General features: G+C 38.7%; 5 protein-coding genes across 5 annotated transcripts; 3 read left to right on the top strand and 2 right to left on the bottom strand.

Annotated features, from left to right (window-relative positions):
* The first annotated feature begins 12 nt into the window (after positions 1 to 12).
* On the top strand, positions 13 to 1316 carry B0P05DRAFT_530996 (uncharacterized protein). Its single transcript, XM_051576916.1, has 2 exons — positions 13 to 798; positions 848 to 1316. Exons 1-2 carry the CDS (start codon positions 189 to 191, stop codon positions 1258 to 1260), a joined length of 1023 nt encoding a protein of 340 aa, XP_051437601.1. The 5' UTR covers positions 13 to 188; the 3' UTR covers positions 1261 to 1316.
* Positions 1317 to 1357: 41 nt separating this feature from the next.
* B0P05DRAFT_584700 (uncharacterized protein) lies at positions 1358 to 2523 on the bottom strand (the record flags this gene model as incomplete). Its single annotated transcript, XM_051582378.1, has 2 exons — positions 1358 to 2007; positions 2055 to 2523. 2 exons carry the CDS (start codon positions 2521 to 2523, stop codon positions 1358 to 1360), a joined length of 1119 nt encoding a protein of 372 aa, XP_051437600.1.
* A 38-nt stretch (positions 2524 to 2561) lies between these two features.
* B0P05DRAFT_594757 (uncharacterized protein) lies at positions 2562 to 7198 on the bottom strand. The gene is made up of 4 exons (XM_051583087.1): positions 6430 to 7198; positions 4976 to 6369; positions 4424 to 4923; positions 2562 to 4370 (listed from the first exon to the last, which is right to left on the bottom strand). Exons 1-4 carry the CDS (start codon positions 7117 to 7119, stop codon positions 2632 to 2634), a joined length of 4323 nt encoding a protein of 1440 aa, XP_051437599.1. The 5' UTR covers positions 7120 to 7198; the 3' UTR covers positions 2562 to 2631.
* A 694-nt stretch (positions 7199 to 7892) lies between these two features.
* B0P05DRAFT_486456 (domain found in IF2B/IF5-domain-containing protein) lies at positions 7893 to 9579 on the top strand. Its single transcript, XM_051575263.1, has 3 exons — positions 7893 to 8237; positions 8284 to 8365; positions 8420 to 9579. The coding sequence occupies exons 1-3, from the start codon at positions 8163 to 8165 to the stop codon at positions 9472 to 9474; spliced, it is 1212 nt and encodes a 403-aa protein (XP_051437598.1). The 5' UTR covers positions 7893 to 8162; the 3' UTR covers positions 9475 to 9579.
* Positions 9580 to 9933: 354 nt separating this feature from the next.
* On the top strand, positions 9934 to 12695 carry B0P05DRAFT_353271 (uncharacterized protein). Its single transcript, XM_051573604.1, has 2 exons — positions 9934 to 11224; positions 11287 to 12695. Exons 1-2 carry the CDS (start codon positions 10286 to 10288, stop codon positions 12439 to 12441), a joined length of 2094 nt encoding a protein of 697 aa, XP_051437597.1. The 5' UTR covers positions 9934 to 10285; the 3' UTR covers positions 12442 to 12695.
* Positions 12696 to 12702: the final 7 nt, after the last annotated feature.

Raw genomic sequence — 12702 nt, 5'->3', positions numbered from 1 at the left:
TTTTTATAATGACCAAAATCAACTTGCATCAATGGATTGTATTGGTTTTGATTGTAGTTCAATTGGTTATTGTAGTTGAATCACAATTGTTAAATGACATCTTGGGCAACATTGGTAACGATAAAAAACCATCCGATCAATCAAGCAGTAAGGATGCATCTGTCACTCAACATACCACAACAGCAGTCATGACTACTACTTCTCAAGCACCTCCATCTCAAGCTTCTTCTGATGTACCACCATCACCCTCATCATCATCAACTCCACCAACAACAACAGCGGCAGCAGTAACGACAACAAACCTACCTTCTACCCATAATCCTCCACCTCAACAAACCTCACAACCTCCTCCTCCTTCTAAACAAAACGAAACCACTGACAAACCTAGGACTACAAAAGCACTAGAAACATTGCCAGACAACCATGCCACCTCTCCTCCTGCTTCTTCTTCTTCTCCTCCTCCTCCTTCCACTCCACCCCCATCACCTCCTAGTGCTGATACTAATAACAAAAATAAATCGACGATTACAAATCATGAAGATGATCATGCTTCTTCTACAGACGAGGCAAAGAACACATCAGCATCACCCGCTATTCCCACACCCACTTTGAATGGGGATACCAATAACAAGCCTTATGGAACAAAGACAACATCAAGTTTAGCATCCAATGTTCCACAAGATGATGCAGAAGCAAGTACAGTTTCCTCAATCAAGGGCAACCATGTTCCTCCTTCAAATCCAGCGAACAGTAACAACAAGACGGGAGCTATTGTAGGTGGTATAGTAGGTGGTATTTGTAAGTTTTACGAAACCATCTACGTATATGTATTAATATCTCTTTATAGTAGGTGCTGCTTTTCTTGGAGGTTTGTTGACTTGGCTCAATCGACACGGTGGATGTACTAGAAAGAATAAACAGTCCACAGATTTTGAAGATTATGGACTAGCGGATACGGATTTTCCTGCAGTAAAGACACCCGCTATGCAGTCTATGGGTTTGGAAACGCATGTACCTCCATTTAATGATCAAGGTTATGCTACAACCAAGGACCAGTACAATCAACCACAATACAATGCAGAATATCAGCCTCAGTTAGATTCAAATGATTATAGTGACCAACAACCTTATTATTATGCTCAAGAAGGTTATTATAATACGACTCAACAACAATACAATCATGGAGTGAACGGAGTAACTTATCCTATGGCAAATACTTATTCTACAGACCAGTTTTATAAACCAGATCAAAGAACTTAATATATGTATTTATATACAGATAGCTTCCCCCCATCCCTTTTTTATATACAATAACACAATATAGTTTATTTAAAGGAGAACAAAGAGAGGTATTTTGTTACAATCGAGTATTGACAGGGAATCCAGTTGGATGTATCGTTCTTGATGAAAAGCAATTCTGACCTCGACATTGCTGTACAATTTCTTGGGCATGACGTTCATACCATTCACTTTCAGATAGACTCATTTTCCAAGCACTCTTGAGTGTTGAATGACCAAACTTGTCCTTGAGATAATAAACCAAAGGCCAGGCAATGATCCATAAACAGGTTATAAAGAAAAAGAATCGAATGTATTTGTTATCCATCAGTTGAGAAATCTTTTCATCTGTCTTGACTACAATTTCATTGTTTTCTAATGTGTAAGTGATATTGATGTGCTCAAAATAACCACTATCACGGATAGCTGCTGTAAGAGCACGCGTCAGGTTATTAAAGTCCCAGTGGATTTCCTTGGTCAGCTTGAGTTCTTTTAATGCATTTTGTGAACGAACATAGTCTTCACACAATTGTCGAACCGCTTTCTGCTCACCTGTCTTGGCATCAGGCAGCACATAAATTCCGTGACACACAGGCGATACTTCAGCACTGCAGTCAATATCAAATTTAAAGTCATCGATTTGGCGTGTTGTGGGCACACGCTCTGTTACTTCTTCTCCATCCCGATTGCGCGTGGTTTCCATAGTCCAAACAGTTTCTTCGTGGTATCCTATATTGCGAATTAATACAGCATTGAAGACATGGATGACCAATTACCATGAAAATGAATAATGAGATAAGGTGCTTTGTTGTGCTGATATAGAAATTGAAGTAAAGCTTCGCCGTCCTGATTGATATGTGAATCACGAGAGACGACACCGTCTCGGACGATTTCATATTTTGCTTGGTGGATCGAATAATTTGGTGGTGGTGGTCTGCCCATAAACTGATTGTTGTCTTCATGCTCTGCTAATAAAGGCGCGTCATTTTCTATCGTAGAGTTATACGGCCCATAATCGCTGGTGGTTGTGTTGGGCATAGGCATTTGCATAGCTGAAGAATCCAATATATAGCCATCAACTGCATGATAAGTCTCAGAGGAAGATGAAGCATGTTCTGTAGCTTGATCATAAGAAGGCAGTTGTGCTGAATTTTTACCAGATGGTTCTGTAGGAGCAGATGTTGTGCTGCCTTGGACAGGTGGAGAGCTATAAGAATAATAATAATTGGCTTCTTTTTTGGACATTGAAACAAAATAAAGAAAAAAGGAAACTACGCTTGCCAAGCAAAAGGCTTTTTTATGCTTGGCAAAGTTGAATCAAATGCGCCTCATTTTATTTGTGCGTAACTGATTTTAATCGGAGACGACTTCGGCGGCCATCTCCCAATAATTTGATGCTTTGTTTGGATCACAAGTAGTGCCAACACCTTCTTGGTAGCAAGTTGCTAAAGGCAGAAATGCTTCTGTTCCACCCATTTGAGCTATTTCCAGTAACATTTGAAATCCCTTTTCTGGATCTCTCGTTTTATTTCCCCAACCATTGAGATAATATAAAGCCACCATCACTTGCGGAGAAAAGATCGATTGATGCTCAAGTAAGTTGTCCTTTTGTGCACTTTCAAACCAAACAATGGCCTCTTCTTGCAGTTCAGAGTCCAGTTCAGACATCAGGTGTTTGATCTTTCCAATAGCCAGCTCAGCAAGTCCTCCTCCACCTAAGCGGTAAGCAGCTTCATACCACTGTAATGCTCTGTTCAAATCCTCTTGATCTTCAAAATAACTCCCAACCATCAATGCTGCCATTGGATCTCCTAATTGTGCCGCCTCACAATAATACGTGTATGCCTTCTGATGGTCTTGTTCCACGATACAGATTGAATGAAAATAGAATCCCGCATAGGCAAAATGACCCAATTGGCAAAGAGCCCCAGCTACTTTATGTTGCGCTGCTTTTTCGAACAGTTCATATGCATGAATATAGTCTGATTCAACACTCCATAAGATACGAGCCAATTGATATGTAGCTGATGGGTGACCTTGTTCTGCTGCTTTGGCAAAATATTTTTTGGCTACTGTAATATTGATATCAAGTCCACCGTGCCCGTACATATGAAAAAGACCCAGTTGGTAGCGTGAATCTCGGTGTCGTCCGACTTCTGTTGCTCTTCTAAACCACTCGAGTGCCTTGATGTCATCATGTATGTTATGACTATAAATCATCCCTAATCGCCACATAGCATCAACATGTTGGCAGACAGCGATTGATTTTTGATAAGTGTCTATGGCCACGGCCAAATTAGAGCGTGTGCCTCGCCCAAATTCAAAGCATTGTCCAAGGATAAAGTGGGCATGACCCAATCCATTTTTTCTTGAGCATAGTTCGCTGCGTCTCTTTGTTCTAAAGTCTTCTTTTTCATTTTCTGTTTTAGCTTCCTCCTGATCAATAATGCTTTGGAGTAGAGTAAACAGGTGAGCATCATGGTTGTCATTGTTTTTTGATAAACCACAATCAAATCCTTGAAGTTCATAAGAGATTAACATGATTTGAGCCATTAAATTATGCTCACTTGCTTTCTTGAACCAATGAATGGCTTCTTTATGACATCCTAATGCGCCACCGAGTAATTCACCTGCCTTCATCATGGCCGATTCGTGATGCCTTGTGCCTGCTTGCAAGTAGTAGGTAAGCGCTTTCTCTAACTTGGATTGAGGAACAACACTACCCAACCCAGACTCATACAGTGTGCCCAAATGATAAATGGCATCTAAATCATTTAAAGAAGCAGCAGTGGTCAACAAGTCTAGGATTTCTGTACCCCCATCATAATCTTTATCCATAAAAGCCTTATCAAATTCATGAGAGAGTAAAAGGAGAGCTAGTTCTCGCATACAACCAGCATGGCCTACTTCAACACCTTGTCTAAAGTGCCTTTGTATTTCTTGATCACTTTCTGTTGAGATATAATCTTGTGAAAGTAAAAAGCAGCCAAGTTCATAGGAAGCTTCTCCTTCTCCTTCATCAGAAGCAGTCGATAATGACTCAAGACCTTCTTCTGCTTTTTTAGTACTAAAGCCACGAAGTATAAGATAGCCTATCAACAACTTGGAGTTAAAAAAAACCACAGCCATATGGATGTATACATACCCCAATAATACTTTAAACGACGTATTTGATTCATGTCATCATAATCTTCTTCAGTAAGAAATGAGTTGAATGTTTCCATGTATTTATATGCTGATTCAAAATCATTTGATTCCATATGTAAAGTGACTAAACGGTATAAGCAGGAATATGGAGGGGTAGCTGCATGGTTGACACTATGTAGACAGTCACTATAGAATTGAATTGCTTCTTCTTTATCAACTATTGTCCCTATACCCTGTTCTGCACAATAACCAAGTAGTTCTAGAGCTTCTGTATCGTTTTTAGACGCATTAATCAATTCTTTAAGCCAAGAATAGGCTTTTATTTGTTCGTTTTCATCAACATCGTTTTTAAACACTATGAGTTTAATGGACTCTTTGCGTGCTATTTGTCCAATGACTGAGTCAGGTGCAAACTTGTTTGTAAGATCAGCATAAATTTCTACTGCTTGATTTGTTTGGTTGTGTCGCTGGTACAAATCTGCCAAATCTAAAGCAGCACTTGTTTGCATTAGTTCTTTATCTATGCACACATATTTTAAATAGAACTTACGCTGTGTTCTCTAGCGCTATTGATTTTCTCAGACATGAAATGGCCATGTCTAAATCAACAAGCACAACCATATGTTGGTCTCCCATATTGTATATGCCTTCGTAAAATTTTGACAAGGCTTGGAGAGAAAGTGGGTCTTCTTTTTCGGCTGCTAGTTGATAATACTTGAATGCTGATTTATATTGTTCCAATACTATCTGGCTATCATCATCAGTGCTAAAAAGCAAGCTGTCTCTATACAATGTTGCTAATTCACGCAATGCAAGTACGTCTCCTTTTTCAGCTGCTCTTGAAAGCCATATCACAGCATCTTGTACTTGATTTGATTGTATCAAGACATTGGCCAAACGCACCATGGCAGCAGTGGATGACTGGGCAGCTTCTGTGTACCATTTTTCTGCTATTGTCAAATCCCGAGGTACGATCTCAAGTCCATGTTCATAGTACAAACCCAGACTGTACTGGGCAGTTGAATGACCTTGTTCGGCTGCTTTTGTAAACCAGGGCAGTGCTGCCTTGACATCTTTTGTGACACCTATGCCATTTGTCAGCATGTAAGCCACCTGGAATTGACCATCCATGAACCCGGCTTGTGCAGATTTCATGTAGAGTGCAAATGCCTTTTTTAAATCTTGCTTGGTCACTGCACCTTCTTCGTAGCAAGCACCTAGCCAATAATGCGCATCGGTGTAGCCAGCGTCTGACAAGATCTGAAACTCTTCAAAGGCACACAATAGGTCCTGTGTAACTACACCATCCCATCCACTGTAACGGTACCGTGCTACCATTAACCGAGCTGCCAAGCGTTGAGAAACAAAGGGTGTGTTCACACCGAGAATAGAGTATGTCTTTCCGTCCATATTTCGAGCTGCTTTTTCAAACCAAATAAAGGCAGCTTCATGTTGACCTGATTGTTGTAGGATGGTAGCAAGGCAAAGTTGAGCAGACAAGGATCCTGACTCGGCTGCCTTTTCATAGTGCGACAGGATTCGGTAATGTGTTTCATGCCGTGGGAGATGGTCCACTTCAATGATGGATTGAACATTGCCCTGGAAAACGGCTTGTTCAAAAAATGCATGAGATTTAGACAGGTCTTTTTTGACGCCCATGCCTCTTGTGTACATGTGTCCAAGTGAGCGCAAAGCAGGAGCGTGACCCAAGTTGGCTGCAAGTGTCAAATGGTGCAGGGCAAGTTTATGATCTTGCTCTAGACCACAGGTGCCTTGAAGGTAATGCGTGCCTAACAGGTAATGTGCAAGCGGCACGACATGGGATGGTGTAAATGGTGCTTTTATGGCTCGTCTGTAATAGGCTATGGATTTCGTATGGTTTTTAGAGACTAAAATGCCATTTTCATGCAAGGCACCAAGACTAATTAATGCACTTGCATTTTCCTATATTATGTTTGTTTGTTTATTTAATATAACTTATTTCTATATCTTGTACTACTGTACCTGTAGTTTGGCTTTGTATAGCCAGTTTAGTGCTTCTTGGCCCTTGAATGATGATGATGAAATATGATACTCATTAATTAATAAATTAGCAATGGCCGTTTGAGCCTCCGCAAATCCTTGCTCTGCCGATCGCTTGTACCACATTTTGGCTGTTTCAGTTGAATGTTTGACAAGTACGCCGTGTTGATAATAAAAACCAAGAATATATTGTGCATAAGGGTTGTTGTGTTTAGCTGCCGATGTCATATATTTCAATGCTTTACTGTAATCGGAGACTGGTGCCTGACCATGAAATATCATCAAGGCTAAACGGTATTGGGCAAAAGAATGGCTGTTCTGGAGTTTGTGAAAATAATTGTATGCTCGAGTAAAGTCCTTTTGATCGTAATAATAACAACCCAAAGGATACCATGCCTCTTTATGATTCCGTAGTTCAAAGAGTTCTTGGAATCCTTCTGCTTCCATATCTTTCTTTAAAGCAGTAGTACTTAAAAAGCTGTATAGTTTACATTGTGCGACCCAAACACGTATAGCAATGGACTTGACATGCAGCTTATTGTTGAATGAAGGAATTGTAGCGGAAGTAGCCGTGACAGACGAATTGGTATTTAAAAAGGAAGGCTGAATTTTTGATAATTTATTGTTACTTTTTTTACGGGTTACTCTTTCTTTACTATTGGAAGCACCCATGATATCAAATACAGAAAAAAGAAATATGAAGGAAAGGAAAGAAAGGGTGCATATCCGTATTCCGCGAACTTGAAATTTGTATATGTGGATCGGCTACTTATGAAATTGTTAACCTTACACACCACGCGAGAATATCAGCGGAGTCTGCACTGAATTGTTTTCTTTTCCTTCTATTGTTTGTCTGACTAAAAAAAGGAGGGTATAGCATTTAATCGATGGCAACAGCTCAATTTTTTTTAGAGCGTTGTATCTGCCGATTTGTTGTTTTGTTTGTGGTCTTTTATATTGTACCAATGATAAAAAAAAATGTTTGGCTTCTTATTTGACAGTTTGCTTTTCAAATGTCATTTATTGGCTAAAATATCAATCCTTATTGGGACATTAATCATTGGACAAATTGTAACTCTGGTTAAGATACATAAAATGGGATGTTGATGCTTTCCTGATATATCTAGTGCCTTTTTTTCTCAAGTACTCTTCCATAAGTCTAGTGTATAAGCAATCAAACGAATGCAATAAAAGGCCTCGAAAGCTTTATATAAGAGTAGCAATTGATTCTATTGAACTAGAGATAAATCTGGTACTTTTCGAAGCGTTCCTTTAAACCATGAATCTTGCCCAAAATAAATATTTTTAGAGTTCTTCCATACTCGACCCACATGTCATTTCAATTGACCAATGTCACTGTACGAAAGCTTTAGAACAAGTCACATTGACAAGTCACGAAAAAGTTTTATCCGTACCTTGACCGCAGCCTTGCTTTTATTTTTCCTATTCTTTTTCTTTTTGAAGAAAACTACCCTCTACACCTTTTTTCTTTCTATTTGAAAAAAAAACAAAAGTAGTTTACCCTATACACACTTTTTATTCTAAAAAAAAAGAAAGAAGAAGGTTGTAAGAAACTTATATGTCATTGAATTGGAAGCTGATAAACGAAGAGAAAGAAAGCATAGAGCAGCATCAATTACACCATTTTAAAGTCAAAAAGAAGCAACATTTTATTTTTTAACATCCTATTATTCTGAACTTATTAACTATCCAATATGGCTGCTATTAACGTAAGACGTGACGTACAAGACTCCTTTTATCGTTACAAGATGCCTCGCCTCACAGCAAAGGTAACAAAATTTAATCTCCTCAACTTGTCTAACACTGGCTTTATAGGTTGAAGGTAAAGGTAATGGTATCAAGACTGTCATTACAAACATGGCTGAAATTGCCCGCGCTTTGTCTCGCCCTCCCTCCTGTAAGTACTCTATCAATTGGTATACTACAGTCTTCTGAACAAAATTTAATATAGACCCTACAAAATACTTTGGTTGTGAACTTGGTGCCCAAGTGAAATGTGATGATAAAAACGAACGTTACATTGTAAACGGTGATCATGACGCTGCTAAACTCCAAAACACACTTGATGGTTTCATCAACAAATTCGTCTTGTGTCAATCCTGCAAGAACCCTGAAACTGATATCATCATCAAGAATGATGAAATCTTGATGGACTGTAAAGCATGTGGTGCCAGAAACGGTGCTGATATGCGTCACAAGCTCTCTGCTTTTATTGTCAAGAACCCTCCTGCTGTTGCCTCTAAAAACGTGCGTAAACAACGTAAGGCAGCTACTGCCCAGGCCAACAATACCGGTGAAGATGCCGATCATGCCAACAATGCCGCTGACAACGATGGTAATGGCTCAGATGACGATATCATTTCTCAACGTATTCAAAAGCAAGCTGCTGGTCTCAACATGGAATCTAAGTTAGCTCTTGAAGACTGGTCTGAAGATACAAGTGAAGCTGCTGTTGCTCAACGTATGAAGGAACTTTCCGTCAAGGGTTCTGGCGCTTTTGCTGGTGACGATGAAGATGAAGATGCCGGTGAAAACAAATACGAATCCTTTGGTGTCTGGCTTTTGGAAAACAAGGGTAATCATTCTGATGCTGAAGTTCTTGAAAAGGCTGAAGAATTGGGTGTCCTTGGTAAATACAAGGCCTGTCAGGTGTTAATTCAAGGTCTCTTTGATGAAAACATTGTGAGCCAGATTCCTAAGCGTGCTAAGTTACTTCAAAAATTTGTTATTGATGAAAAGTCTCAAAAGGCTACATTAGGTGGTATTGAGCGTCTTGTTGGTATGGACTACAAGGATTCTCTTTTGAAAAAGGTACCTACCATTTTGATGAAGGTTTATGATTTGGATATTATTGAAGATGAAGTCTTCCTCAAATGGGGTGAGAAGCCATCTAAGCGTTATGTTGATCGTGATGTCTCCAAAGAAATTAAAAAGGCTGCTGCTCCTTTCCTGGAATGGCTTGAAAATGCATCTGAAGAAGAGTCCTCCGAAGAAGAGTCTGATTAATTAATATGCTATAATTTGAATAAATGTTAGTTTATCTCATTTTTTATGCAATTGCATCATTCCATGTCACAAAGTCTAGATATAGGCTTCTTTAGTGATAGGCAGAGCATTACACTGCATGTACTATGTATAGAAGACGTAACCAAAATCATTTGAATAGTAAAGGAGATGACATGGTCATGTTGGTTGATATGTAAACCCAAAAGCGTGGCGATAGTCGGTACCTTGATGTTTTAGGCAATGTAGCCGTACTTGCAATTGCTTTTTGAATTCGCAAGCTATTTTCTCCTTTTTTACGCCAGTGATGATTAATGCTAATTTTATTCAAAATTGCTTGATGCCCTGCGTGGCAAACCTTTTTTTTCTTTAACTTTAAACTATGTTTAATCATATATACAAGAAATCAAAGAAAAAATAAGGACGGTGGCGTCTGTTTTTATTGTTCAAGATTGAATTGAGGGCATTGGATAATAAGATGATATTTCTAAAGGGGAACAAGAGCAAGGAAAGGAGAAACAGTAAAGAGAAAAGAAGGAAAGGAGGAGGTGAAAAGTTTTGACATGTATCAAGAAAAAAAAAGGATTCCCTTGCAATGATAATCTTTTGCAGTATACATGCATATCAAAATACACTGGTGAGTCGCTTGTTTGAAAGAGGAATTTCATGTGCTTCAGGAGAAAATGAGCATAAAAGGTATACAAGCAACACCCTGATGGATAAATGGTCTGGCTGCATATAACAATTTTAAAAAGCTTCCTTTCGATCCCTTACTCTTTCACATTGCTTTTTATTCTCTTCTTTTCTTTACCAAATGGGCCTTTTAAACTTTAGAAGAAAAAGCAAAAAGCAATCTTCTGATTATCCTTCTACTTTTATCCAATCCGAGGTAGAAATCCCTTCTTTGCCTGTTTACAATGAAAAATATCTTTCCTTGTCATCCCCTACACTGTCTAAAAGTCAAACATTTTCAAAGGTGCCAGATACAAGTTTAATGGATGATATTATGAATGAATTGGGGTCCTCAAAAGACGCAAGCTCAAAGCCTATGCCGTCTAGCACGACAAATCCAAAAGTTATTCGACCATTATTACAATTTGACACACTTTTAGAAGAAACAGTCAAATCTGCCACCAACAACCCTGCAGCATCTTTTGAGCTAGAATCTGCAACAGGGCAACAGAAGCCTCTCCTTCATTTCTCAAGCATTAAAAAACCAACATTCCAGCACCAAGAGAACAAGAAACTAGAGTTGCAACAAGAAAACCATACTAATAATTTGAATAATCGTGATGAACATACCGGTGACGCCGATGAAGAAGAAGAAAAAGAAGAAAAGGAAGATAATTATATTCTTGGCTCAAGATTAATGCGAAATCAAGTCAAGAGACACTCTGCACCTGTCAACAATAAGCCTTCACCCATGCCTCTTTCTTCTTCTTCTGCTTCTGATACTTCAAATGAACCTGTTCAACCAAGTTCAAAGACTTTAATGGACCGAATGAAGGAAAGGCATCGCCAAGAAGCACGCAGATCTTCGTCTTCCCCCTTTATGGACCGTAATTTGAGTTCACCCTCTATGCCTATTATTGCTGGTGCGACAACAGACCGATTCAGCCACATTGCTGATGGAAGTAAAAATAGGCCACAGAAAAATATGGTTCAATCTCAGTCATGCAATATGTTCATGAAGCCATCGGTGACCATAAAAAACGAGAATTGTTCTTTTGACATATTCAATGCTCCTATTCAGGTAATAATCCTCTTTCTTATGCACTTGTTTTCTCTTTTTTTTTATTTACTCATTCTACATAGACACAATCTGATGTTAGCTTGAGTAATACTAGACGTTTTCATTCTCTTCAACACTCATATCATCAGCCTGCTCTATCGTCACTTCCAATACAAGAAAATGAAGAAGATATACCATCTTTGCCTCGCTTTGCATTAAATCGATCTGTTTCTGCTTATCCTGGGTTTCCTACACGTTCTCTTCAGCAGCAGCAACAGATTTTGTTACAGCAACAGCAACAGCAACAGGAACAGCAGCAGATGCAACAGCAACAAATTCAGCAGCAAATTGAGCTGAAACAGCATCAACTTGAAGAGCAACAACGTTTACAACAACAAAAACTGCAACAGCTTCATCTTCAACAAAAACAACAGCAAGAACAAAACAACATCAATCAAGCTATACTAGATTCTATTATGTCTTCCTCCTTAGAATACGAAGCAGGAAAGCATCATTTGACTTCGAAGCCATTGTATAAACGTCTGCCTGTAGAAAAATATCGAAAACATCATCATCACCACCACCATCATCATCAACAGCACCGTCATCATCATTGTAGTTATCACTCAAATGACAGTTGCAAATCGATCGCATTACATAGATGTCGCACGCCACCTCCTGAGTCACATCATTTGGCGATAGATGAATCCAAAAACAAGAAAGAAGTACTGGAAAGACCACTTTCACCTGTATCTTTGACAGACAAGGAAAAGCTTGCAAGTATTGAAGACATTATCATGAACTCTTCTTCAAGCACATTGGCGAGTGATCCCAAAATCAAGGTAGTGGATATACCTCTCAAATTAAAGCGAGAGTTACAAGATATGCAGCTGCGACGATCATCCTATTCTGTTCCTGATTTAAGCAGGTTTTCAAAAGAAAATATACCTGAAATAGACGAAAATAAGTGGAATACACTTTGTCCAATAAGTAACTCAGAAAATAAAACGAAAGAAAGAGAAGACAAAATACAAGAAAAACCCTTTTGTCGAAAAAGGCATCGATGTAGATCAAAATGCTGCCATCATCGTCATTGTTATTCGTCAATCAAACCTTGCAGTAACACTCTCAAACATTCACAATCTACCTGCTCAGTGGTTTCTGAAGTCGATGATATGACTCATTGCCACTACAAGAAGTCATTGTGTCGATCTGCAAGACACTGCAAACATCATTAATGTAAAGAGATGATTGAGACAAATTACGCGGAGAATGAAACACTTTATTTAAATTTGATTTGATTTTTGATACCAGCCCCCCACTATATCAATTTACACTGCAACACTTTTTTAGGGAAGATAAAAAGGCACAAAGAATTCTATAATTTTTTTTTTCATTATTATTTTTATTATTATTTGCATTGCGTTACTGTATCATAACTGGTAGATAAAGAAAGTAAATTTTGTTAATAACAATAGTAAAATAAAGAGATGTTACTA

Source organism: Gilbertella persicaria (genome assembly GCF_025201335.1).
Source record: "Gilbertella persicaria strain CBS 190.32 chromosome Unknown B0P05scaffold_8, whole genome shotgun sequence".
Taxonomy (NCBI): Eukaryota; Fungi; Mucoromycota; class Mucoromycetes; order Mucorales; family Choanephoraceae; genus Gilbertella; species Gilbertella persicaria.
The sequence above is the reverse complement of the archived record's forward strand: the minus strand, read 5'-3'. Positions and strand labels throughout refer to the sequence as shown.